The 23,571-nt window shown below is 50.4% G+C and overlaps 2 protein-coding genes across 2 annotated transcripts; one reads left to right on the forward strand and one right to left on the reverse strand.

The window, feature by feature from the left end:
* The first annotated feature begins 2,495 nt into the window (after positions 1 to 2,495).
* ADA (adenosine deaminase) lies at positions 2,496 to 8,590 on the forward strand. Its single transcript, XM_019622153.2, has 7 exons — positions 2,496 to 2,568; positions 5,325 to 5,443; positions 5,860 to 5,931; positions 6,020 to 6,121; positions 6,270 to 6,337; positions 6,451 to 6,580; positions 7,579 to 8,590. The coding sequence occupies exons 1-7, from the start codon at positions 2,496 to 2,498 to the stop codon at positions 7,678 to 7,680; spliced, it is 666 nt and encodes a 221-aa protein (XP_019477698.1). The 3' UTR covers positions 7,681 to 8,590.
* Positions 8,591 to 10,677: 2,087 nt separating this feature from the next.
* PKIG (cAMP-dependent protein kinase inhibitor gamma) lies at positions 10,678 to 19,029 on the reverse strand. Its single transcript, XM_010722299.2, has 3 exons — positions 18,922 to 19,029; positions 12,314 to 12,489; positions 10,678 to 11,560 (listed from the first exon to the last, which is right to left on the reverse strand). The coding sequence occupies exons 2-3, from the start codon at positions 12,462 to 12,464 to the stop codon at positions 11,481 to 11,483; spliced, it is 231 nt and encodes a 76-aa protein (XP_010720601.1). The 5' UTR covers positions 12,465 to 12,489; positions 18,922 to 19,029; the 3' UTR covers positions 10,678 to 11,480.
* Positions 19,030 to 23,571: the final 4,542 nt, after the last annotated feature.

Below are 23,571 nucleotides of genomic sequence, written 5' to 3' on the forward strand. Positions count from 1 at the left end.
TTGTGTTTCTCCAAAGCTCCAGCTGCCTATTTGGAAAAGCTCGTTTTCCCTTCTCTGTGACTCTTCTTCCAAAACAGGATTTCACATGGACCTGAGTTACTGTCCCATTTCTCTTGAGTCTAAATGAATCATCTTATTTTGAAGTCAGCTTGCGAGCGCTATGGGGCAGCTCTTGTACTTCTATGTACAGCACCTTCTGCTTAGGGACTCTACATGTGTAGCTTTACAAAGCCTAAAATGCTTTGATAACGCCAAATAATAATTAAGATCATATCTGGAGCAGATTATTGGAAGCAGAATCCAAGTTCTTGGGTTATGATTCTTTTATTGGGTTGACTGATGCTTGTTTGAGGGTTGTTTTTTCAACCTTCCAAGCCACACAGCTAAGTACAGATAAGGCAGGTCCTGAAAAAACACTTTATATTACTGATAAACACAACACATTTCTAAAGAACTGTTGCTTAATTTAAAGTTGATGAGTGCCAAATATATTATATCTGGGTGTGCACAGGAATAAGAAAATACTTGGACAATACTTTGGCTATCAAAACTGAAATTCTTAACAGTGATGTTCTTCAAATGGTTTTGCATTTGGTTTTTGTGATTTGGTCCCTGTATTAGCAGCATCCATACCCGTGTTAGCACTGCATGCCCATCTTAAGGCTTTGCTGCAGCTCCAAGAGTACCTCCCTGATGTCTCTTTGTGTTACTGCAGGTGGAACTTCACCTCCATCTGGATGGAGCCATTCAACCAGAAACAATCTTACACTTTGGCAAGTGAGTATCTGGGGGAGGAAGGCTCTAGGTGATGGTTTGGCTTTGGGAAGCTGGTGGGCTTTGAATAATTGGGATGAGGAGCTGGCTCTGCAGCTGTAGGCAGAAGGAGCTGGCGACTTACTCCAGCTCTGATCATTGACAGCGTGAACGAACATGAGCAGATAATCACAGATCAAGGATGTGTCAAGCTGAAAGATTTCAGGAAGCAGCTCTTAAGCACAGCTCCATTAATCTGGGGAGGAAGTCGGTTTTTGGAAATTTGGCTTAACATTGATTCCAAAGCCAGAGGGCCGGCGCCAGCAGCTTTGTGCTACGGAGTGTCCCCAAGTGCCATCGCTGGAGTGGGAGAGCTTTGCTCAGGGCTGTGCAGGGAGCACTCCCAGGGCAGGCAGGGGAGAGCTGAGCCAGAGCTGCCAGCAATGTGGAAAGGGCACTGTGGGGAGGAAAGCCGATGCCTTGGCGGCGACGAGCGTCCCGTCCCCGCTGAGTGCCAGCAACTTAATCTGTGCCGATTGTATCTGAAGGCTGAGCGTGGGGCTGGTTTCCTGCCTCAGTGGGGAAGTGAGCAGCATGTGCTCGGCCCTGCAGCGGTGCTGGTGGGGCTGCTTTCCTGTGGGGTGGCTGCTGGCAGCGGGCCGCTAGAGCTGTCACCGCTGCCTTATCTCTATTAGCAGAGAAACGTCTGTCGGTCAGCTGTAATTCATCCTGACAGCGCTGGGAAGGAAAGAGGATTAAATACAAATGTCTGGTTATTATTCCTGACTTAGGCTGGCATTTGTGGGTAGGTGACAGTGCGTGGATGAGGAAGCCTGCCTGGAGGCGTGTGGTGTCCCCGGCTCTTGGCTGGCACGTGGGGACCTGTCCCTCTGTGGTGCTGGAGGAGGACAGGCATGGGCACCTTGTCTGCTTAGGGGAGCTGGGGAGTGAGAGCTGCCGAGGCTGCCCCGTGCTCCTGCGTGGGGTGTCCTAATGGATGCTGTAATATGGGGCTGGGGAATGGGCTCACTCACAGCAGAGCCTGTGTGTTTGGTGTGATCCCAAGCCTGTGATCCTCCCTGATTGCTCAGGCTCTGGAGCCTCTGTGAGAAATGACTTTTCTAAGGAATTTTGGCAATTCTGCCTCTGGGACTGGGAGGTGCCAAAAAATAATCCCAAGCTCCTTCAGTTGAGCTCACGCTGAAGCCTGTGCTGTGCCCTGGCTCTGCTTCCACAGGGTTGCTGTGGGCTTGTAACTCCAAGTGCCTGTGTTTTCTCATGTCTTGGGTTGCCGTGCTCCATTCAGAGGTCTAAGGCCACATCTGCTCTGGAAGGACAGTGTGTGTCATATCTCTTCTGGGAAGAAACAGCAGCGGGCTCTGCCAGCTTGAGACATGCTTGCTGTACAGAATAGGCTGATTGAAAATGTGATAACCCTCCCCATCAGTAAAATGTGGCTTCATTTCCAGGAAAAGAGGGATTCCTCTCCCCGGCAGCACCGTCGATGACCTCCTAAAGCATGTCAGCTATGACGTACCGCTATCACTTAAACTATTTCTGGAGAAATTTAATCACTACATGCCCGCCATTGCGTGAGTACCCACCTCGGTGGGATCCCTCTGGGTTCCCTCGTGATGGCAGGGATGATGGATCCCATTGCTGTCCCTGCAGGGGGGACCGCGAAGCAGTGCGGAGGATCGCATATGAGCTGGTGGAGGCGAAGGCAAAGGAAGGCGTCATCTATGTGGAGGTGCGGTACAGCCCTCACCTGCTGGCCAACTGCCGCGTGGATCCCATCCCCTGGGGACAGGCCGAGTGAGTGACTCCTCTATCCCATCCCATCCCATCCCATCCCATCCCATCCCATCCCATCCCACGGGGCTGGAGCCCAGACGGGAGTGTTTGGCTGCAGACAGCTCACCTTGCCTACCCCATCCTCCTTTCTCCTTAGGCAAAGTGTTGCAACTCAGCGGGATGCGAAGACTAATGATTATTTTTTTTTTCAGAACCTGCTGCAGCAAGTTAATTAGTAAGATTTCATCATGACTTTTAATGTAATTGCATTTTTAATTGTAAATGCTCCCACTGTGCTCCCCGGCTGGCACAGCTCAGCTCCCAGCACCAAGGAGCCAGCACCCATGCGGGTTGGGCAGTGCATCTGTCATCCAAGTCCTCCCGTTCCTCCAGTGCAACCGGCTCTGGCACTCCTTCTCCTAGCCCCATTCATGGTGTTTTTCCTCTTCTCATACCTCGGCGTGCTGTCATGTTTGAGTGTGCCTTGCTGCAGGCACTTAGTTCTGCATGTGTGAAGCAGCTGTGCTTGAGCTTTTGGCTGAAGCTGTTCTCCACGTGAGGGGAAGCAGGGCTCATGAAGGGGCTGCCTGCTTGCAAAGTGGAACTGGGAGAGGCAGCAGTCAGCATTGCGGGAGGCTGGTGATCTCCTCATCCCTTGTCTCAGTGTCACCTGTGCTCTAATACGTGTCTAATGACACCAGGGCTTGGTGGCCCTTTGCGGAACATGTTGCAGTGGCTGTTGCTGGAACAGGTGCTGACTGAAGTCTGGCTTTACCCTGTACAGATCACTGGCCAAAATACGTCTCAGTGGGTAGGAGGAACCCCCCAGGCCTGTTGTACAGGGATATTAGGGCACCTACTGCTGCAAAAGTGCCCCAGTGGGATTGACAATCCTGTTTCTTGTCACTTTGCTAATTGTACTAGATGTGTCTGCATGGTCTTATGTCTGACATCTTTTAAATGAGGGTGTGGTGTGGGTGTAAATGTGCTTGTTTGCTTGGGGGATCTGGTTTGTGCTCTTGGGGATGTTGCTACGAGCAGGATCTGGGAAGCCTTGCCTTCATGAAATCTCTGCTCACTGTGGGTCCCTGCAGCTCCTGCCCACCCACAGCACTCCCCAGCTCTCACCATCTCTTCTTCCCCACAGGGGAGACCTCACTCCAGAGGAAGTTGTTAACCTCGTAAATCAGGGACTGCAGGATGGAGAAAGGGATTTCCACATCAAAGCCAGGTCTATTCTATGCTGCATGCGCCATATGCCAAGTAATGTATTGCAGCTCACCCGCTGCTCTGCTCCCCTTCCCTGATGCGTGGCGCGGCAGACATTCCCTGGGTTCAGGCCCCTGCAGAAACGTGGCCCTAGGTGTGATGTGGGACTTCACATGCTGAGAATGAGCTATTTTCCCTCTGTCAGGGCCCTCTGCTCCTATAAAGGCTCTGCTGGTTGTGAAAATGGAACAGATCAGGAGAGCTAGCTGAAGTCTCCTGGAGGAGCTGTGATTCCTGCACCCTGCTCCCTGCCCAAGGATCAGAGCTCTCCTAGGGCAGCACAGCCAAAGCCAACAGCAGGGGCCCTGCTGGCCGCTAACTTGCTGCTGGTTTTAAATGGAACGACACGTAGAACAGACCTCAGCTCCAAATACCAAGGGTTTATCCCAAAATTGGCAGTTCTAAACTTATCCAGTAGCAGAGTTTTGTTGGCCTGCTGAGTTCCATGAACGTCTTCACCTCAGGAGAAGTGCAGCAAGTTGCATGGCCATAGCTGTCTGACACTGAAACTTTGCTATGAATGTCTTCAGATCCTAACAACATTTTTTATCAGGTTTAATAGGATGAACATTTTTGCTAACAAAAATATGGCTAATTTGTGCCTGAAAATATGAAAAATTAAATTCCTGGAAAAGGGAAGATTTGAGGGTGGCTTTTTTCTATTTGCTCGGTGAACCCAAAGCAAAAATTATAACCTTGACCGTTGGGCTTCTGAGTTCTAGGAAGAAAGGCTGCTGAAACAGGAAGCTGTAAGCTGTGTCCAAAGTGTCTGCAGCTGCAGCACTGCAGGGTGCAGGCAGCACGTGCATCATGAGTTTGCACAGCAGCAAGTGTTCCTCTTGGAAACAACTGAGTCTGGACTTTAGTGCATGTGCTACCTGAAAAGGTGGTGTCAGTGTACAAAGTTTTTCCTTTGAAGCCAACTTGGAACTTAGGAATTGTTAGGAGAGACAAAAATATCAGCTAGAGATAGTGTATATTGAAGTTGTTAATAAAATAATGGTTCTAACCTGATAAGTTTGAAACTAGTGATAAAAGATGATGAATTTGCACCAGTTTTCTTATGTGTTCATGTGACTTCAGGACTGTAGGTACACAGCAGGTGCCTGTTAATAATTAACACTGGAGTTTATCTCTTGTTTCTTGGCCCTCTTGTTAAGGGCAGGTGCAGTATCAGCTAATAGATGCATTTCCTTTTCAAGAGATTATGCTGTGTCCTGGTCAGAGATAACTCTCGAGTAGATGTTGGCCATTTGTTGCTCTGTTTCCCACTCATACCAAAAAGATAAAACTGCCAAAGGTTGGTTTGCCAGGAGGCTTTGCAGCTGCTTTCCATCATCATGTCTGGAGGAGCTGGTGATGCTGTGCAGCGGGGCAGGATTGCTGCTGTGCAGAGGTGCACCCCAACCTGAACTATCCCATGACACCACATGTCCCATGGTTAGAAAACGCTCAAGGTGTGATTCATACAAAAACTTTCTCCTGAATACTGGTACTGTCTTTTCCAGGTTGGTCTCCAGAGGTGGTGGAGCTGTGCAAGAAGTATCAAAACAACTCTGTGGTGGCCATAGATCTGGCTGGGGATGAGCTGCTGAAGACGACTTCTGATCATAAGGAGGCTTATGAGGTTTGTTGAATAAGCTTCTTTAAAACAACGATAAGAAAACACCCACAGGGTTATTCCTGGCTAGAGGACATGCAGCACTTTATTCAGACCACAAACAACTGGGAGAGCTTAAAAATTAATTGCAGCTCTTAAAAATATTTTGTTAAATAGTGGCACTGTTCCCATGTTTATATCCCAGTGGCTCTCAGCAGACGTGGGGCTGGAGCTCAGTGAAACAGCTGGGCTGCCATCACTGCCTGCTCCTGCCCCGAAGCTTTAAGTGCCCATGGGCTGGGAAATCCTGCTGCTGGTGGTGTTACCACTGACATTCTGTGAGTCTGTGGTTACCCAACTCGTCCTTTGTGGGCTGGGGGCTGTGCAGATGGGGCCTTCCCTCAGGGTCAGACCCAGGCGTTGTTGCCTCCCTCGCCTTGCAGGAAGCAGAGCGATGCGGCATCCATCGCACCGTCCACGCTGGGGAAGCCGGGCCGGCTGCCATGGTCAAGGAGGTACGAGGGGTGCGGGGTGGAAGCCCAAGTGGTTTCCATGTCAGCGTTGCTGTGCTCATGGGCTGCAGCTGCTCTCCCTGTTCCCCAGGCCGTGCACCTCCTGAAGGCTGAGCGCATCGGCCACGGCTACCACGTGCTGGAGGACCCCGAGCTGTACAGGGAGCTGCTGAGAACCAAAACGCACTTTGAGGTGAGGCCTCAGCACTGCAGAGTGGGAGGTGGGAGTGCCTGGGCAAGGCCCTGCGCTGCTTTGCCTGCATGCAGCTATCTGCCCGTGCAGTTGTGGTTCAGGTCTGCAAGGCTGATCCTGTTTTATTGTGTTTAACTCCCACAACCAGGTCTGCCCCTGGTCCAGCTATCTGACTGGAGCATGTCTTCCGGACTTCAGGAAACACCCAGTAGTACAGTAAGGCTTACAAATAATGCGTAATCTTAAAGTCCCCACCCTGTTGTGACTGCTTGGAACTGCTGTACTGCAGCGAGGCTCTTACCTGCTGTCCGGAACCAATTCCCTTACAGGTTTAAGAAGGATCAAGCTAATTATTCTATCAACACCGATGACCCCCTCATCTTCAATTCCACCATTGACAAGGATTACAGCATAGTGAAGGAGTACATGGACTTCACTGAGGAGGATTTCAAGAGAGTGGTGAGTTGACCTTGGCTGATGCTCTGCAGGAGTCCTGGTGAAGCCCAGAGACATCAGCTTTTTTTTTTTTCTTCATAAACCAAGAGTTTTCAATGGAAATAAAATCCTGCAGGGCTTCATGCAGCATGGAAGCTGGAGGCATCGCATGGGTGTTGCCTTGGGCTGTGTTTGGTGGAAATAGTCCAGGAAGGTCTACCAAGCAGGTCTGAGCAGTAGGAAGGAAGGGACCTTTTTTATATCAGTTTGGAATTGTAGGGAGGTTATTTCAAAGCCTGCTCCAAAAGTTACTAAGATTCAGCATCTACAAAAGTGCTTACAGTTTTTACACTTGCAAACTAAACTGAAAACAAAATGACTCCTGGTTTGGTGTGCAGTCACTTGTGTCTTATAGACAGAAAACTGGCTTTTTTCATTGATTTTTCCAATTACTTACCCAAGTAGAAAGACAGGTAGGTGATGGGAGTCTGTATTATCTGCACATCAAAGGGAGCTATGCTCATGACTCCCACCTCCTTGTCTGCAAGGATATTTGCTTGGAAGCAGGAAATCCAGGTGCACTGAAGGGCAGCTTGAGCTGAGGTTCCTGGATGCCAGCTGTCCTTTCCTGCCCTTGCAGAAGCCAAACAAAAGACACATCCCTGCATGAGGCCGGCCAGCAGGTGACATTGTGCAGCCAGGCTGTCACACAGCATGCATCAAGCTGCCACCACCAGCTGGGCTGGTACAAAGAGAAGCCGTAGTGTAGGAAACGCTCTTTAGACCCATTCCTACCAACTCCAGAGTATTTAAAGACCCCCTCCTTGTGCCAGCTGCATTCCTCTTGGGATTGCTGCTAGTGGGAGAGACAGAGCAGCTGCCCTGGGAAATGAGTCTGTGGAAATGTATTTTGGAGTAGAAACTTCACCTTCCCTCAGCCTGGTTGGAGATATTAGGATATGTACAGCCACATCTCTGGTGTGTCTTAACATCTCCCTTCTGTTCTCCATCTGCCTTTCCAGAACATCAATGCAGCTCAGTCCAGCTTCTTACCTGAGAAAGAAAAGCAGGAGCTTCTTAATACGCTGTATGAAGCCTATGGGATGGTGCCTGCCACCTCGTGATGCATCCTGAGAGCCAGCGTGGAGCACTGGCCCCTTCCTTGTGTGTGCTTGGCTCTGCTCTGCTGGGGAGCAGCAGGAGGAGGTGCCGGGGTCAGTCTCCATTATTGGCACCCAGCCACCCCTTACAGCACTAAGCACAATCAGGCTCCTATCATACACACCCATATCACCTCCATGAACTGTCTCCCAAATGGACATCCAGCTTCCTCTTGCCGTTGAGCAAGCAGACTCAAACTCCTCCCTTCATCTGCTGCTTCTGCCCAGTAAATGAGAGCAGAAGGAGGTCCCCTGCCATGCCTTAACCCTTTTCTGCAGTACAGGAATAACCACTCCTGCCTTTGACGGTGGCCAGGATTAATCTTTGCCTTTTCTGGGAAAAGGTGTGCCACAGAGGAAGCATGTGAGCACTTTGGAAGCAGAGGATTTCTTCCCATTCATGCAGATAGGGAGTTTGGCTACAGCGAGGTTTACCTGTGGTTAGGCTTGTGCTAACAAGAATAGGACAAGAACAAGCTGGGAACTGGTGCACAAGTTTGAAGGTTTTCTGTTTTGTTTTCTTTTTGTTGTTGTTGTTGTTTTTTAAGAAAGCCTTTTTGGCATCCTCCCTCAGCCAAGGAGTTCTGTGTCTCAGGCCTTACGGTATCACTGCCACAGAAGCGCACACCTTGTGCTCCAGCTGTGCTCATACGTGCATAGGAAGTTGGAACACTTTTTCCATTTTGGGCCAAAATCTGCCTTCTGGGATTTTTCCCAGTTTTGTACTCACCCTGGGGAATTCCTGTGAATTAGATTTTGCTCTTCCTGTATCTTTGTTTAGAACCTTAGAAAACTTGTGCTTGAATGCCTGCTTTAGCCATTCTGTGCTCTTTCTGACTTGACGTAATCTTTAGGCACTATTAAAACTCAATGAGTAAATGAATAAGCTTGGGCCCAATATCAAATACTGTCTCAGGTTCTATCTGAATTGCTTCTCTCACTTAACCACAGCACTGGCTAGAAGTCAGATCTTCATTTTGGTGGAGAATTTACAGGAAATATTCACCAAAATTCCTAAGCCATTTTACATTAAAGTATTCTTTACTAATATGCAATAGAGCCATGCATCCAGAGAACAGACCATAATTTTCCAATTTCAGAGAGCATCGTGATGCACCTGAGCAGAGAGTGTGATGTGTGGCATGATTTAGATGGCTACAAAGATGCGTGCTCCAAAGATAATACACCAAAAAGTTGCCTTTGGCAGAGGGCTGTGGTGGTCACATATAGCATCTGCCTCGCTCTCAGCTAGCAGCACCTGAGTGCTGGGAACGTTTCCATTCTTTCTAGGTTTTCATATTTGTCTTCTCAGTGAAGTACTCATCACTGAAATACGTGGTGCATATCTACACATAGAGAGGAGAGGGTGAATTTCTTACTTATATAAAGAAAATGATAAATCATTACATTTAAGAATGTTGCTGTTAGAACCAAGCTTCTTTGGGTAACTTTTCTCAAAAAAATGTTGCTGATAAATTGTTTGTTTGGATTCTGGACAGTTAATCCTGCTTAATAAATTAACAAATTTATATGAAAACAAATGCTCTTGCCTTTCTGCTCAAGGGAGTTGGCAGGAGCCCTCCGTGCTCTTTGGTGTGAGCTGTCATACCCCTGTTTGTGTTAGTGGGTCGGTGTGGTGATGCTTTGGCTGCCTGCCTCCTCCTGTTACTACTTTGCTTTGAAAGCTTTAATGCAGGGCAGGGAAGAGGGAAAGCACCCCTCTTGTTAGACTCGCAAGCTGGATTTGTTGATGCATGTTGTTCCAACCTCCCATGTCTCTTTAGTAATCACAGAAATGCCTCTCTTACCCCTCGAAGCAGCAGCACTGTCACTGTGTGCTCTCGCTTTTTCTGATGTGTATCAATAATGGTTTACGTTTTCTCTCTGTTTCCTGAGGTCTGCACAGCTGTGTGATGCTGACTCAAGTGGTGCAGCCTGGACTGTGATGCTGTTGGACTGCTTTATCACTGAGTCCCCCATCCTTTAGTACATGTTTAGAGTTCTGGGAGGTACTGCATGCTGAATTTCCATCTCAAATCAAAGCCCAGAGCATCTGTGTGCTCAGCAGCTTTGCAAGTCATGATGTTGCTGGGTTCATGCTGTGTCTGTGGTCTCAGTGCAGGCAGATGAGTGGCAGGGGAACCTGATGCCTGTGCTCTGAAGCACAAAGGGTGGGTTGAGGGGTCACTAGTGACCTGGCTAAATATAACGGCGACAGGAGACCCAAGATTAGCTCATGTTTGATTTCTGGGGGTCATGTGTGGTGTGCAGTCCTTCTGCACCGCCCTTCCACTTGCTTCATGTGCATATCTGAACAAAAATACTGCTCAGTGGAAGCAGGGAGAGCTATAAATGGAGCTTAAAGTCCAAACTATACCGTCAGCCAGGACAGGAGCTACCTGCTGGTCTGCCCCAAGGGTAGAAGGGGGTAGGCTCTTGGCACCGCCTGGGATCAGAGCTGTAATAGTATCCTGGCAGCTTCCTTGGTGCCAAAGAAGCAGATGAAGCATCCACCTGGCTGCCAAGTCCTTGTTCCTGTGTAGGTCACTGTCTCGTCCATTTCTGTCCTGACCCTGTGGCCATTGCTTCTTGGAGACTCGGGGGCAATTCGCCCTCTGTCTGGCAGCAACTCCTCTGCTTATTTATGGAGTTGTTTGCTCTGACAAATCCCAAATGTGTGTTCAGTTCTTTCCAAAGTTGTGGAGGAGATGCTTGTCCCTGAGTCACCGCTGGAGCTTTTCTCACGTCAGCCCCTGCCCTGCTCAGGACCCAGGAATGCCCGTGGGACTGGAGCTGTTCCAGTGCTCTGCCAGGCTCCTGGGTGGGGAAATGCAGGCAGTGGATGTCCTTGCTTGTAATAGGGATTCCAATCTGCCCCTTCGGGGCTCGTGTTACCTCCTGCAGCCTGATCTGTTACAAGGCAAAACCAAGGAAGAAGAAACATCCAGGCAGAAGAACACCTTCATACTTAAAGGCTGTGTTGTTTATTCCAACAGCTTATATAGTTTTATCAAACCGTCTTTAACACAAAACATGTCTCCTAAAAGAATGGTGTGAGATCCTACCAGAGATAATCTCAGCTAACAGCTTGCAAAGTTAAGCCTGAATTTCAACAGTCAAAACAGCAAAATGTTTCTCCCCCCACCCCTTAACAATACCTTAAAATGCTAAAACCCAAAGGAAAAGATGCCTGTGGCTGATGCTGCTGGGTCTGTCAGTGGAGCTCATCCACATGGGACTGTGCTTTGGTCCTTCCCGGGGCTGCATGGGTCTGGCCATGGGTGCAGGGCTGGCTGGTCCCTGCTGCTGCCCGCCCTGGTCCGGAGGCCAGCTCAGGGGTGGGATGCAGGATGAGGGCAGTGCGTGGAGAAAACAATCATCTAAACCTCTAACCTACAGAAACAGAATAAATAATAGTCTAAATTTGCAAAGGGGGAAGGTACCTCGGACAGGAAAGTGTATATTATTACTGAAATAGTTTTTTCCCATAGGGGAAAATTGCAGCTAAGGCATCTTGAGAATGGCTCATATCACTACAAACACTGCAGTGTTGCTCTAAGTCATCAGGGATGGGAGCAGAAGTCTTTTGGAGGTGCCAGTCCTTGTGCAGTATCTTGCAGTTCTTGAAACAAAACAGTTGCAGCAGAGGCAAACAAACATGTTGCTGGTCCTGGTTGGCTTTTGTCCACAGATTCAATAACAAATTCTTGCTTAATGTTCACAGCAAGCCCCTCCTGCTACCCCATCCCACCCCCTGTGCACTCTCATGGGGATGATTTGCTTTCTTGCTCCTTTGGTCTTGCTACAGGGTCTCTCTCAGAAGAGGTGCTGGCTTCTTCACTCTCTGCAGAAGGGAGGAGTGGGAGGAAAGCACAGTTACACTCTGCTGAGCACACGAATGATCAGGCATCAACCACAGCTGGTTTTATTCAGCTTGCCAGCTGAAGCCCTGTTGCAGCCCACCTGGAGCCAGATATTCAGCTTAAATGCTCTCAGAGCACAACCCCTTCTCAAAACAGAGTATCTGGTGATTCAGAGGGCACCTCAGTGCTCAAAGGAAAGTGCCAGGACTTTATTTCAGGGTGCATCAATAGAACAGCTCTAAACCAAGAGTCCCTTTCAAAGCAGGAGTGTGCTCTCTGTGTCTAACCTGTAAGGGCAAGCTGCACATGGGCAGCCTGGCAGGTATCCAGCTTGCTTGCTGCCAGCTGAGCTCCAGTTAGTGATAATTGTAGACAGATGCCCAGACACGTGCTGTTATGGACCTGTTTTAGGAGTTACAGCTGGGGTTACAGCACAACCCCCACATACACACTTGATTTTTATGAAGCCAAAGGTGTATCTAATGTGTACTTGGCCCCGAGAAGGCTGTTTCTCAGTGCTTGCTCTTGTTAGAACACCAGTACCCTACAAACCAACCAAAGACAGGCCCTGGACTTGGTGGTCGTGCGCTGGGACCATCGCACTGGTTACAAAAGATCCTCCCAGGTGTCCCCCACCACACCTGGCTCCCAGGGACTTTGCTTTGCTGTAGTGTCAGGCTGCACTCACCCAGGCAGGGTGTCCTGAGCCATCCCCAGTGCCTGCAGCCCCTCACCTGCCCCTTCGACGCCGAGCTCGCCGATGTCCTTGGTCAGCTTGCGCATGCTGATGGTGTTTGCATCCCGCTGGATGTCATGGACAGCATTCCTCCGACCAGCCCTGTCGCAGGAAATGAAGTCTGTGTACGTGCTGGACTCTACCTCCATCGCATCTCTATACTCCTTCAAAATCCTGCAGAGAAAACAGCTTTGAGCTCAAGGGTGCTCGGCCAGCCTTGAGCAATGGCTCTATCTGGGTTAGGTTACGGCATGGAGTTAAATTACAGCATGAAAAAATAGTCCCTGTAACTCCGCTCCCTGTCGGAGCAGCTTTTGAACTCTCAGGTAACGAGCTGCTGCTGGCTCTGCTGTCATCGGCTTTGTCACCATGTGCCTGCTGCTCTGGGGAAGGGGGGCTGCCTTGGATTCAAAGCTCTGCATTTCAGCTTGATGTCAGCTTGGCCTAAGCCCTCCTTCCTCCTCAAATTGCCCTGGGAGCTTTGAATGGAGGCTGAATTTGGCTCTGCAGTGGGAAGGGGTGAACTGACCAGAATTTGTAATCAGGAATAGGGCTCTAGCAGGCACTCACTCAAACGGTCCAGGAGCTCATGAGCTTTGCAGACACTGGGGTTGCATCAGTGCTGCTGTGTTTGTCACATTCATGTGCCAAGTGAGACAACTTCTAGAGAGAAGCAGCACTTTACCCTGTGAAAATCAACCTTACTGCAAGGATTTTGGATCCCTTTGCTCCCTCCTGTGCCAAGCGCAGAGTGCAAAGAAAGACTCACAATGAGCACAAGCCACCAGCCAACTCCTGGTACAGCCTGACGGGTGTTCAGGGCTTCATTTAGCTGAGGGCGTTTGGTTTGGCAGCATGCAGTGCGGGGAGCTGGGCAGCTTTGGGAACATACTGCAAGCATCCCAGTGCCTGGGTACCAGCAGGTCACGTGCTGCCTCCCTGCTGGGAATCCGGTGCTCCTGCTTCCTTCTCCCGTTCACTCAGCCTGGCACCCAGCTTGCTTTTCTGTGTGGAAGCTGGAGATCAGCAGCCCACTTGTTTTGTCCACTGCCCTGCTGGTGTTGTCGATACTTGGAGGAGGAGCTGCTCAGAAACACCGCTGGCTAATGAAAAAAGCGTAACATCTTGCATCCACTTGCTTTTGTGTCACGGCGCTGATGTCCCACTGAGACATTTGTTCAGCTCCTGCACAAACGCTGCTCAACATTGATCTCCCTACCGGGGAAGCCGACCGAACGCACTGAACGACGCACGGACCGAGTGCTCCCGCAGAAGACACCGGGAGATGGCGCCGGAGCTCCGCAGTGCCCGGTGACACGGGGCGGCCCCGCCGGCTCCCGGTGCGCGGCTCTCCGGGCGCTGCCTTTCGGTTCCCCCCGCTCTGCTGCTGCTCGGAGGGGTGATGGAACCGTCGATACCATTTTCAGGGGGAAACCTGATTTTTTCAAGGAGCGTTTTCACGGTTCCAAGAAGAAGCAAAACATATCGGTAGGGTTTAACTGGGGGAACTGTTAGCATCTGCCGCTGACGAGAGCGGATCCATTAGGAGCAGTGTCACTGTGGATGTCATTGAGTGGCAGCTCCCCACACCAGACCCCGCAGTTTCAAGCTCACTTGCCTGGCTGAGATAAGCTCTTTCTGCTAAACCTGCTGTTTGGCCTCAGCTTATTTTTCCAAAATATCTTGTGAGGACGGGAATGAAGCAGGACATACAGGGCTGCAGCAGTGTGAGTTCTGCAGGCACAGGTGTGGCACAAGGATGAGGTTCTGCTGCCAGCCCTGGGCTGCACTCAGAGTCCACCCCCGGGATAGCTTTTCATGAAAGAAGGACACTTTTGAGGTTACTCAGTGCCTCTTTCAAGTGGACAATGGCCTGAAATTACCATGGGAGGGTTAAACTCGACACAGAACCATGCACCCATGGAGGAAATGTGGCCCACATCTGAGTCAGAGGGCTCGGATGGACTCCGCAGGCACCACCCAGCCCCGGACTCTAGTTTCAAAGAAGCCCTTCACATGACGCTGTATCTGCCCCTTGCCTAGGTTAAACTGGAAGCTTTCTCCTCTTACCTCAGACTTTCCTCAGAATTTTGCTCTGCTTCTAACCTGGTTTTGCACAAACTGCAGAAGACTTTTGTGTCAGAGGAAACTCTGTTCAGCTCTCTGTGGCACAGGTGGCACGACATGGTAAAGGGTGCCTTCAAGTCCTGCTTGGATATCCTCACCCCTAGGGCAGCCAGCACAGCACAGCAGGGGCTGTAAGGGAGGAGGTGGGAAGGTTCAACACAGCCGTGGCTTCTCGGCATCGCTTGGCCCCAAGAACCATCTGAGCCCACCTTGTTTCCCTTTACAGAGTGGGGAATGGGGCCGTATCTTTCTTCCTAAACACCCAGGCGATGGGCAGCACGGAGCAGCCTGTGCCTACCACTGATTCTGGAGCCACACAAAGATGTCTCCATTCCTGTGGCACCCAAGGATCATCCCACAGACCACAGCCAGCAAGGGCTGGCAGTGGGATGTTAAGCCCAAGTCCCGAGGGACTGGAGCCCCACACTTACATCCCTGCTGCTGCTGCTGCCCGTTACAAGTGGCCGTTGGGGCCAACAGCTCTGTGCCCATGGCAGGGTTCTGGTTGGAACAGGATCTCTGACGCACAAGGCCAGCTTCTGCTCTCTGGGTGTCCAAGCCAAGGATCAAACTGCTGCCTTTTGCCCCTGGGAAGCATAAAGTCCCCAAAGCCAATCTGAACCTGGCTGTGTTTCTGGGTTGAAATTTCCACCAAGAGGGGTTTGACCTTTTTCTTCTGTTTAAGCATCACATCCCACGTCTCCCTGTACTGCAGACCTGCATGGACAAAGGGCACAGAGCATTTCGGTACCTTCAAGCTCTCCATGCTGTGTCTCTCCCCCTTTCATTCCTGGGTACCTGGGCTATTATTAGCCCAGTCCTGCTGGGGACGGATCCATAACAACAGCAAAACACACCCAGTATCCCTGCTGGGCTTGTAAAATATTTACGGCGTAAGACAGTTCGCTGTAGAGGGAGCCTGGTACAGCACAGAAGCAGCAGCACCAGGATCTCTGTGCTCCCTGCGGTCTGCTGCGAGGTTCCCTGCTGTGAGATCCTCATCCAGCCAAGAGGGAAAAAATCCCGCAGGGCAGAAGTCAGCACTTGAGGTCAGGGGGTTTCCACCAACTGTCTGACAGCTTCCAGATGGAATTTCAGCAAATTTTCCATGGGCTCTGGTCTGGGAACATGCATGAGAAGTTGCACATCAAAGCAGGAGAACTCCATGGCTGGGTTATCAGGATTAAGGAGTATTTTTAGACCTGTGCCAATGCCTACCAGACCTCTCCATGGCCCAAGACCCTCCCATGCACTTGAGCCAGTGCCAGAAATTGGGTGATGCTGTTTGACATCACATCATCTCCATGCACTGCAAGGATTCTTCAAGAACAGAACTTTTAGGGTTCTCCAGAACTTGGTGGAAAAATGTCATTCACGTAGTAGGGGAGGATTTACAGCAGGGAGATGGAAGCTTGGTGTGTAAAGCAGATCCAAAGCTTGCTTTGGCCTTATTTTGCAGTATGAAGATCATTTGAGCACTGGTAGCTCACTACTTAGCCTATGATTTAATGTTTGGGCTCCGGTAGGGGTTAGGACCTGACATACCTTGTGTTTAGCTTCTCCCTCCTTTCTGCCCTTCAGCACATTCTGGTCACAGGGACCCACACCCCTGTCTCTGCTGTCCCACAGTACCTCTGCAGCTGCAGCTCCAGCTCCCCAGGTCATCACCTGGCTCCCAGCAGACACAGGAGATGCCCTGGCAGGGTTTCATGGTGTCAGACAACCCCTAGGACCCAGGGCAGGCTGACATGCTGCAGCAGTCCCAGGGGAGCAGGGAACATTACTCAGCTCCCCCCAGCACACACTGACACCACTTCATTAGCGTCACTCAGCGCTGGCCTGGCTCGCACTCCAGCCTGGCTCACACTCCAGCCTCACGTTGGCTGCACAAGGATGCCAGTTGTTATCCTCCACCATGGGAAACATCACAGTATTCCTTGACAACTGAGCTTTTCCAGGGCTCCTCCCTCCCCTCAGCATCCAAACCTCATCTGCATTATGAGCCTCTTCTGCAGCTTCTCACCATGTTGATTAATGGAAATAATTAGTCTCTCCGTGCATCTGGAGACAGTTGCCGTGACAGCAATTGTATTTGTGTTTGGTTCCCAGGTCGAGCTTGTTTTCCACATCCCACAGTTTCATGGTGTTCCCATGGTGGGCAGCCACAGAGTGCAAGGAGACAGAGCCAGGACAGCCCCCAAATGTGCAGGGTTAGTGACTACCAGCACCTCTGTTGGGGCAGAGCTGGGGTACCCTAAAAGTGCCTTTCCAGCAAAGGGAGCTGAGCCAGATTTGGGGCAGGTACAGAGCCTGTCCTAGGCTATGTGAGCTGGTGCCTTTCTCTCCCATTTTCCCCTCCCAAAGCTCATCCTGATGCGGGAGGACATGACTCTGCATAGAACAGCCCAGTGCCCACCCATGCACTTTTACCCTCGGCGCCCCACAGAGACCCCTCCAGTGCTGCAAAGTGCTAGCTCCACCCCACCACTATTTTTATTCTTACTTTCTCCCCACCTCTTGTCTAACTGCCTTTATACATGAATTTGCTTTTACGTGAGCAAAATCACGGCTGTGTGGAAGATCTGCTAAGGAGTGAAATTTCAAAACAGAATAATAGCAGGCACTTGAAACTCTTCAGCTGTAGCAGTCTCACAGCTGCTGTTGTAGCCACATCTAGAAAAACCTATGCATTATTCCCACCTGTGATGGGCACAGAAACCCCTCTGCCCCCTCCAGCATGGCTGGGCCATTTGGATCCCCACAGGATCTCCCCGGGAAAAAAAGCCTCTGCTTTCACTTCAGCTTTCCAGCAAAGGCTGGAAAGTACCCAACAGTCCCACAGCTCTTCTGATTACACCAGGCACCATGACCTCCCCAGGCTGTGTCTGGGATGTGCCCAGCACCCTGCAGGCTGCCCAGGTGAGAAAATACTGGTGAACCTGGAAGAGATGAGATGCAGCTGGAGCCTGCCTCCCTGCAGGGCTGCCCTTGAGTATAAAGGGAGGTGAAGAGAAAGCAGCTGCTGGAGAGATGGCTGTTTTGGAGGAAGGTCACTGCTGCTGGGTGGAGAAGGGCCTTTCTACAAACATGGAGGTATGTAGGGCTGGTGGTTTTTATGGTACGATGGTGCTGGCAGGCAGGCCCAAGCCTGGCTCTGCCCTGGCCCTGCCTCATCCACCTGTGCAGCCTACAGTTATGCTCACGCTGGGCCTTATGCCCACCTCTGTGAGCCACTATGACAGGCCCTAGAGCCTCCTTAGGGACAGGGCCGTGTCTGCTTCCCTAGCAATAAACCAGGACAGTTCTTAGATTCCTTATACTGAAATGAGGTGGGCTAATTAGAAAAATGGGCTCAGCTCTGTTCCCTGGGGTGTGTTTGACCTGTTATTTGTGCTGCAGCATGCAGGAAAATCACCTGTGTAGCTCACAGGGCTGGCATACTGCTTGCTGACAGTTCAAGCGGGACGTGCAGGAGTTCCAAATGAGCTTGCAGGGAGAGCTGAGCCTTTCCACATGGTTCCACATCTCCCCTCACCCAAAGCAGCAGTCCTGGTGCTGTGCTGCCTTGCTTAGCTCCCACCTGAACAGAGCTCCACCTGTCCTTGTGCACATACCTCACAGCACTGCTGTGGTGGGGGGGGAAGATGTTGGGGCACTGCATTAGATGGGAGCAGCTGCTGAGCCCTGCTGTGAGCAGGGCAAATCCCCTGCGTGCTGCTCATGAGGGATGTGGGATCTCAGGCATGAGCTGAAGTGGTTATCAAGATGTCTTTGAAATAGTGGAGGAGGTACAAAGAGATGCTTGCAGAAGGGAAAGTTTGTAATTAAACAGATTGCCAAGTGTTTTATGGTCCACTGAGATGCTGCCTGGGCATGGACAGACATGGGAGGTCTCCAGCACACGTGGGAAGATGCTGGATGCAGGAGGTGAGCTGCTCTGAGACCTGCAGGGTGAATGTCTGTGCAGCAGTGAGTCCAGAGGTCTGTCACTGCCAGACCTGCAAACACCAGCTCAGTGCAGCCAGATTGTGAGTGACAAGAAAGCAGCAAGGTGACTGAGAGGCTCTGAGCAGCACAGAAGTGAGAGCACAGACAGTCTGTCTGAGCTGGCAGGCTCACCCTAAACACCAGTGTAACAAAGAAGCTCAGCTTTGGGAGTTCCTGCATTTTGATGGGGTGACCCTCTGTGCAGAGTAGGCAGCAGAGAGAGCAGCCACCCACCAGCCAGGGTGGACTGGAGCTGGTGCTGTGACACAGCTTGTGCATGGCTGGGAGGTATGGAAGACACAGCAGGAAAGTCATTACAGCAGAACCACAGGTGTTTAGCAACTCTTAGCAACTTTCTAGCAACTGGTAGTGCAGAATACAGAGGTGGTCAATGACTTCTTGCAAAACAGAAAGGAGAAAATCCCCTTTTCCTTCTTATGTTAAAACTTTTCTGTGAAGGAAGATGTTATCAGTCTGTAGTGGAATCCCTACCTGGTTTAGACTTTCCTTCTGGGCATGATTTCAGACAGGCTCCGTACACAGCAGGGCAGTGGCTTCTGGGGAAGGAAAACAATAAGAAAACAGTGTCTGTGCTGGTGTTAGGATGCATAAAGCTCAGTGGCTCTTCCCACCACCTGTGACAATAACAGGGGAGGGATCTGGGGGTAGTGAGCATCAAGAGGAGCAGTGAAGGGCTTTTAGGGGTTGCACTAAGTGATTTGCTCTGCTGGATCTAAGAGCAAAACCTGCCCAGAGAGTTCCCTTTTGGTTTTACTTCTCCTTTCAACATCTTGATGTGGGTGTACTGGGGCACACAAGCACCTGACTGGCAACACAGGAAGGTTGAGGGGTTCAGTGCTGGCAGTGGGAGTACAAACAAATATTCATTTGCAAGCCCCATTGTCATTTAAAGAAGTGAAACTTCCACGTCAACTGCTTTGAGGCAGAAGGGGAAGCTTGTATGGTGCTGGCAGCTGCTTTGGTTTGCCTTGTTGCTCTGCGCACAGCTGTGCCTTCTCCCTTGGTCCCCAGGCCCCTCTCAGACATTTCCTCTGTGGCCTTAACATCTGTGGGTGACTTGCAATCTCCTGACCTGCAGGGCCCAGCCAACAAGACACTTGCTTATTTTAGCAGCTGTTTCAGCTTTAGGACATGTTGGAACGTCACGGACTGCTGCTTGTTTTTTATTTCTTGCTTCCAGGGACAAATATTAGCAGACCAAAAAGCAAGAAATTAACCATTTAAGAATGCAAGCAGTAGCTCATTCAGCAGTTCTGCCTACTCTGAGCTGTGGATCACTGTGGCTGCAATAATTCATCACTTTCCAAACCAGGTCAGATCTACAGCCTTCCTCTTTATTCTTTGGCCCACTTCTAAAACTTGCTCATAGTTGGAGCCAAACATTGCTCACTGGCTCCATCCCTGCTTCAAGGACAGGGCACTTGCTGCTTTTATATGTCACTTTGCCCATCTGTTAAGTGGAACTATTAATACTCGCCTTCCTCACTGGATGTTTCGCATATCTGTAAGGCTTTGAAATCTGCAGATGACGGGCTTACAGAAGTGGAAAATCCTAATGATGATCATGACAGTATCCAATCAAAGATGCAAGGATTTGACAACATGCTTTTGTTATTGTTTATTCCACTTATGGGGAAGTGCTTGTTGGAAATGCTGGACTGGAAAAGAAAGAGCATTCTCTCAACTCTGGGAATATGCATTACCCCTTTGGGGTACCAACCGGGAAAAACAAAAGCAGGAAGGAGGAAAGCGAGCTTTGAAAATCCTTGATCCTTTGTTTCCCTCCTTTGTCTTCCTGCCTCACTCTGGCTCCTGTGTCACACAGCCCAAACACTTAAAGCTCTGGCATTCCAGATGAGTTGCAAAACATCTCAGAATCCACAGACCTGTGTCAGGAGATGCTTAAAGCAAATTGGAATGAGGATGCTCTGAACTAGAAGAGCCATCACTAAGCAATCTTGATGGGCTGTTTGGGAAGCCCCCTATTCTCTCAAAAGAGCTGATTTTGGAGAGAGGAACCCTTTGGCAGCTGCTCTTCTCCACCCCTGCAGCCCCGGCCTCACAGCCCTAGTTGAGGATTTTGGAAGTGGAATGCCCCGCTCATCTGCTGCTCCATATTCCATCCACCCAGCCCTGGGTGATGGGCAGAGCTGCAAGGACCCAGCGTGGGCAGACTCCCTTAAGCAGAGAGTGTGGGGGCTTAAGGATGATGCTGAGGCTAGCTGCTGCAGTGGGACTAAAGCGGGGTGGGTGTAACTTGTCAAGAATGATTCATGTTTCTTTGATGCATTATAGGACCAGATTAGGCACTATGGATTATAGGCACCTATGTGGAAATGTCCAATGAATAGCTGCTCTTCAGCAAAGGCGTTGCCATCAGCATGGTGCACATATGAGATCCAGATTGCCTCTGCCTTTTTTCAGCTGTTACCCCAAAAGAACATGTATATACACAAAACAAATGCAGTTATCATCACTTTGCTTCAAAATGAATATATGCTCCAAGAAGCTCGGAGTGCTTTTTGGCAGAATTCGGTGTCTTGTACAGCAGATGTTATGGTGCTGCTTTCAATCCAGAGAGGAAATCCTTTTTGATTTTGCCCAAGGTGATGGCAGCAGACAGAAGATTGTTACCTTGACTCACAGGTAAACATCAATCCAAATGCATCACTGATTAGCCTGGGGGCTCCTCCCTGGGCAGACTGAAAGATCATCTCATTTGGTATCCTGCCTCCAAATACAGCTGGTATCCTTGGCTCAGAGGTGCAAGAAAACTCGTAATTATGATGAAATATTTTTCATTAGTTACTAATTGCCCTAAACGAGGAGGTTGTATAATTCTTAAAATGTAATATCCTTGTAATTACAAGCAGAATGATCTGTTATCCAATAAAATGCCTTCTGAACTCCTACTGCCAGTGATATCTAGAGGCACTGAGCACCACAGACTAATTACACTTTGTGGAAAGAGTAATCGCAGTAAAGCTGATGACTCTCTGGTGGGGATGTTTGGCTTATTACATCATTGCAAACATCAACAACTGTTGGCATTTCAGTGCTGGCCTGCTCCTATGGCAGCAGGTTGTGGCTAGCAATGTGCAGGCACGGAGGAGCCAAGCAGAGCACTGCACCTCTCAGGGCTGTGCTGGGAAGGAAGGCATTCAGGAATACGCAGAGCAAACCAGGAATGAGCGGTGCAAAGGCTTGAAAGGAAGTGCATGTTTTGAAATGGGGGAATAAATGGCTCATAGTCCAACACTGCTGCTCTTGCTCACGTCCTGGGCTGAGTCTTGCAGTGATGTCTGTGCCTCTCTGTCACTGCCGTTGGGAGGAGCTGGGGACAAAGTGCGTGAGCAGCTGACCCTCCCCATTGCACCGGCTGACACTGGTAAGCCTGGGGGAGCACCTCCCTTCATGGGTTGGCTAGAAGCATGTTGGTCGTTATTTCCTTCTCTCATCCTCTTTAAGGAATGGTTGCTGTGCTGGAAAGCTTGTTGTCTGGATTGGTCTGTGTGTATGGCTTTGACTTGAAGAGTAGCTTAAGCATGTGGAGCAACATCCATGCTCAGGCTTTGAATGTGAAAATGAAGATCAAAACAGAGTGGCACAGAAAGGGCAAATAAAAAGCTGTGGTATAGCTTCTGCTGCTTCTTATCACCTTGCAGATTGATCCCCTGGTTCTGCTACAGACCTGTATGAACCCAGGAGAACCACCTGATTTGTGCCTGGCCCCTGTACGATGGGGTAACAGTTAGCATTTGGTTGGAGGGATCGGTGCTGTGATAATTGGTCCTGAAAGATGGGAGTCCCAGAAAATGGTAACAACCTGGAAAATGTTTTTCACAGCTGTTTTTTGGAGGGCAGGGGTGTGTGTGTGCGCGCGTGCATGTGTGCATGCATGTCTTCAAGGAGGCTCAAAAGTACATTAGCTTTTCTTTGGTAGAGGAGAGTAAGGGAAAGGGGAAGCAAAACAGTGCTTGCTAGCTCCTTTTAGTCTTTACACCTGGTCAGAATCAGCCACTGTGCGTACAGAAATAAGATGGAAGATGCAGGTCTATGAATGTCTTTGGGTTTTAGTGTTTCTGCTATGCTGCTGCCAACCTATGTGCTTTACTGCAATGAGCTCCTGTTCTTTGAGGGATTGGAGCCCTGGGTCCTGTCCTGTGCTCAGGATACTTTAAGCTTTACTGGCAGAGCCATGTTTGTAAGTGGCCATTTAGTCTGTATCTGTGCTACAAATGAATTCAGCTGTTGGGATCCCTGGTGCACCCTCCTTCCCCAAACACTGTTCCTCATTACAGCAGGCATATAACAACTTCTCAGACAGCTGGAAGGGCCCACCTTGCTTGTAGGGGACCACCCAAAGCACACTCAGAGCCACCCCAAGAGCCGTGCTGACTGTGGGCAAGTACAGCCCAGAGCCTGAGAGGCTACACGCTCCCTTGGAGCCGTCCTTTCCCTTTCTGCTTCTGTGTCTCCCCCAGAGCCCACCTGACACTGGCACATCGCCTCCTTGCTTGTCCCCTCATCTCAGCCACCACAGGCATTACCCCCAGAGAACTCAGCCGTGCGTGGCTTTCGTTCTGTGTGTGCGTTTGCCCCTCTGACACAACGGGAACGTTTCCCAGCCATCCCTCCAGGAGCGATGCGTTGCGCTCCCTCCCAGCTGCCTGCGGGAGAGAGGAGAGCGACACGCAGCTCCGAGCCGGAGGAATTTTCAGAGCCTCCTGAGAATACCACCACACAGCAGTTCTTTTTTTATCCCGCTCTTAAAACACTTGCTAGAGAAGCTGGATGCCAGCGAGTCCCCAAGCCTGCCTACATCGCGTTTGTGAGGCTCTCGGCCGTGCCAGGGCTCGGGGCAGCCCCGAGTGGCCGCGGGCACAGAGCCCAGCGGCTCTCGGACGGACACCGCGAGCCCCTATGTCGTAAGAGATCCCGTCTGGCCGGTTTCTTAAAATAAACGGGCGAAGGGCAGAAAGGATGCTGGAAGTCCCCGTGGGGGTCGCTGAGCCGCCGAGCATTCCTTAGTGATCGCGAAAGCCGCTCTCCCAGCCGCCCCTCCGCAGCAAACGAGGAGCGAGGCGACTTCCAAAGCGAACCGCAGCCCCGCCGGTCAGC

This window comes from Meleagris gallopavo, chromosome 22, assembly GCF_000146605.3.
Source record: "Meleagris gallopavo isolate NT-WF06-2002-E0010 breed Aviagen turkey brand Nicholas breeding stock chromosome 22, Turkey_5.1, whole genome shotgun sequence".
Taxonomy (NCBI): domain Eukaryota; kingdom Metazoa; phylum Chordata; class Aves; order Galliformes; family Phasianidae; genus Meleagris; species Meleagris gallopavo.

Excerpts from the sequence above, each read along its gene's own strand:
- PKIG (XM_010722299.2), bottom strand. The coding sequence starts at position 12,464 with ATGGAGGTAGAGTCCAGCACGTACACAGACTTCATTTCCTGCGACAGG. Across the intron at positions 11,561-12,313 it reads GCTCGGCGTCGAAGGGGCAG|AGAGTGAAGAAGCCAGCACC; the intron begins GTGAGGGGCTGC and ends TCCCTTCTGCAG.
- ADA (XM_019622153.2), top strand. The coding sequence starts at position 2,496 with ATGTGGAGGTGCGGTACAGCCCTCACCTGCTGGCCAACTGCCGCGTGG. Across the intron at positions 5,932-6,019 it reads CGGCTGCCATGGTCAAGGAG|GCCGTGCACCTCCTGAAGGC; the intron begins GTACGAGGGGTG and ends CCTGTTCCCCAG. Across the intron at positions 6,581-7,578 it reads AGGAGGATTTCAAGAGAGTG|AACATCAATGCAGCTCAGTC; the intron begins GTGAGTTGACCT and ends CTGCCTTTCCAG.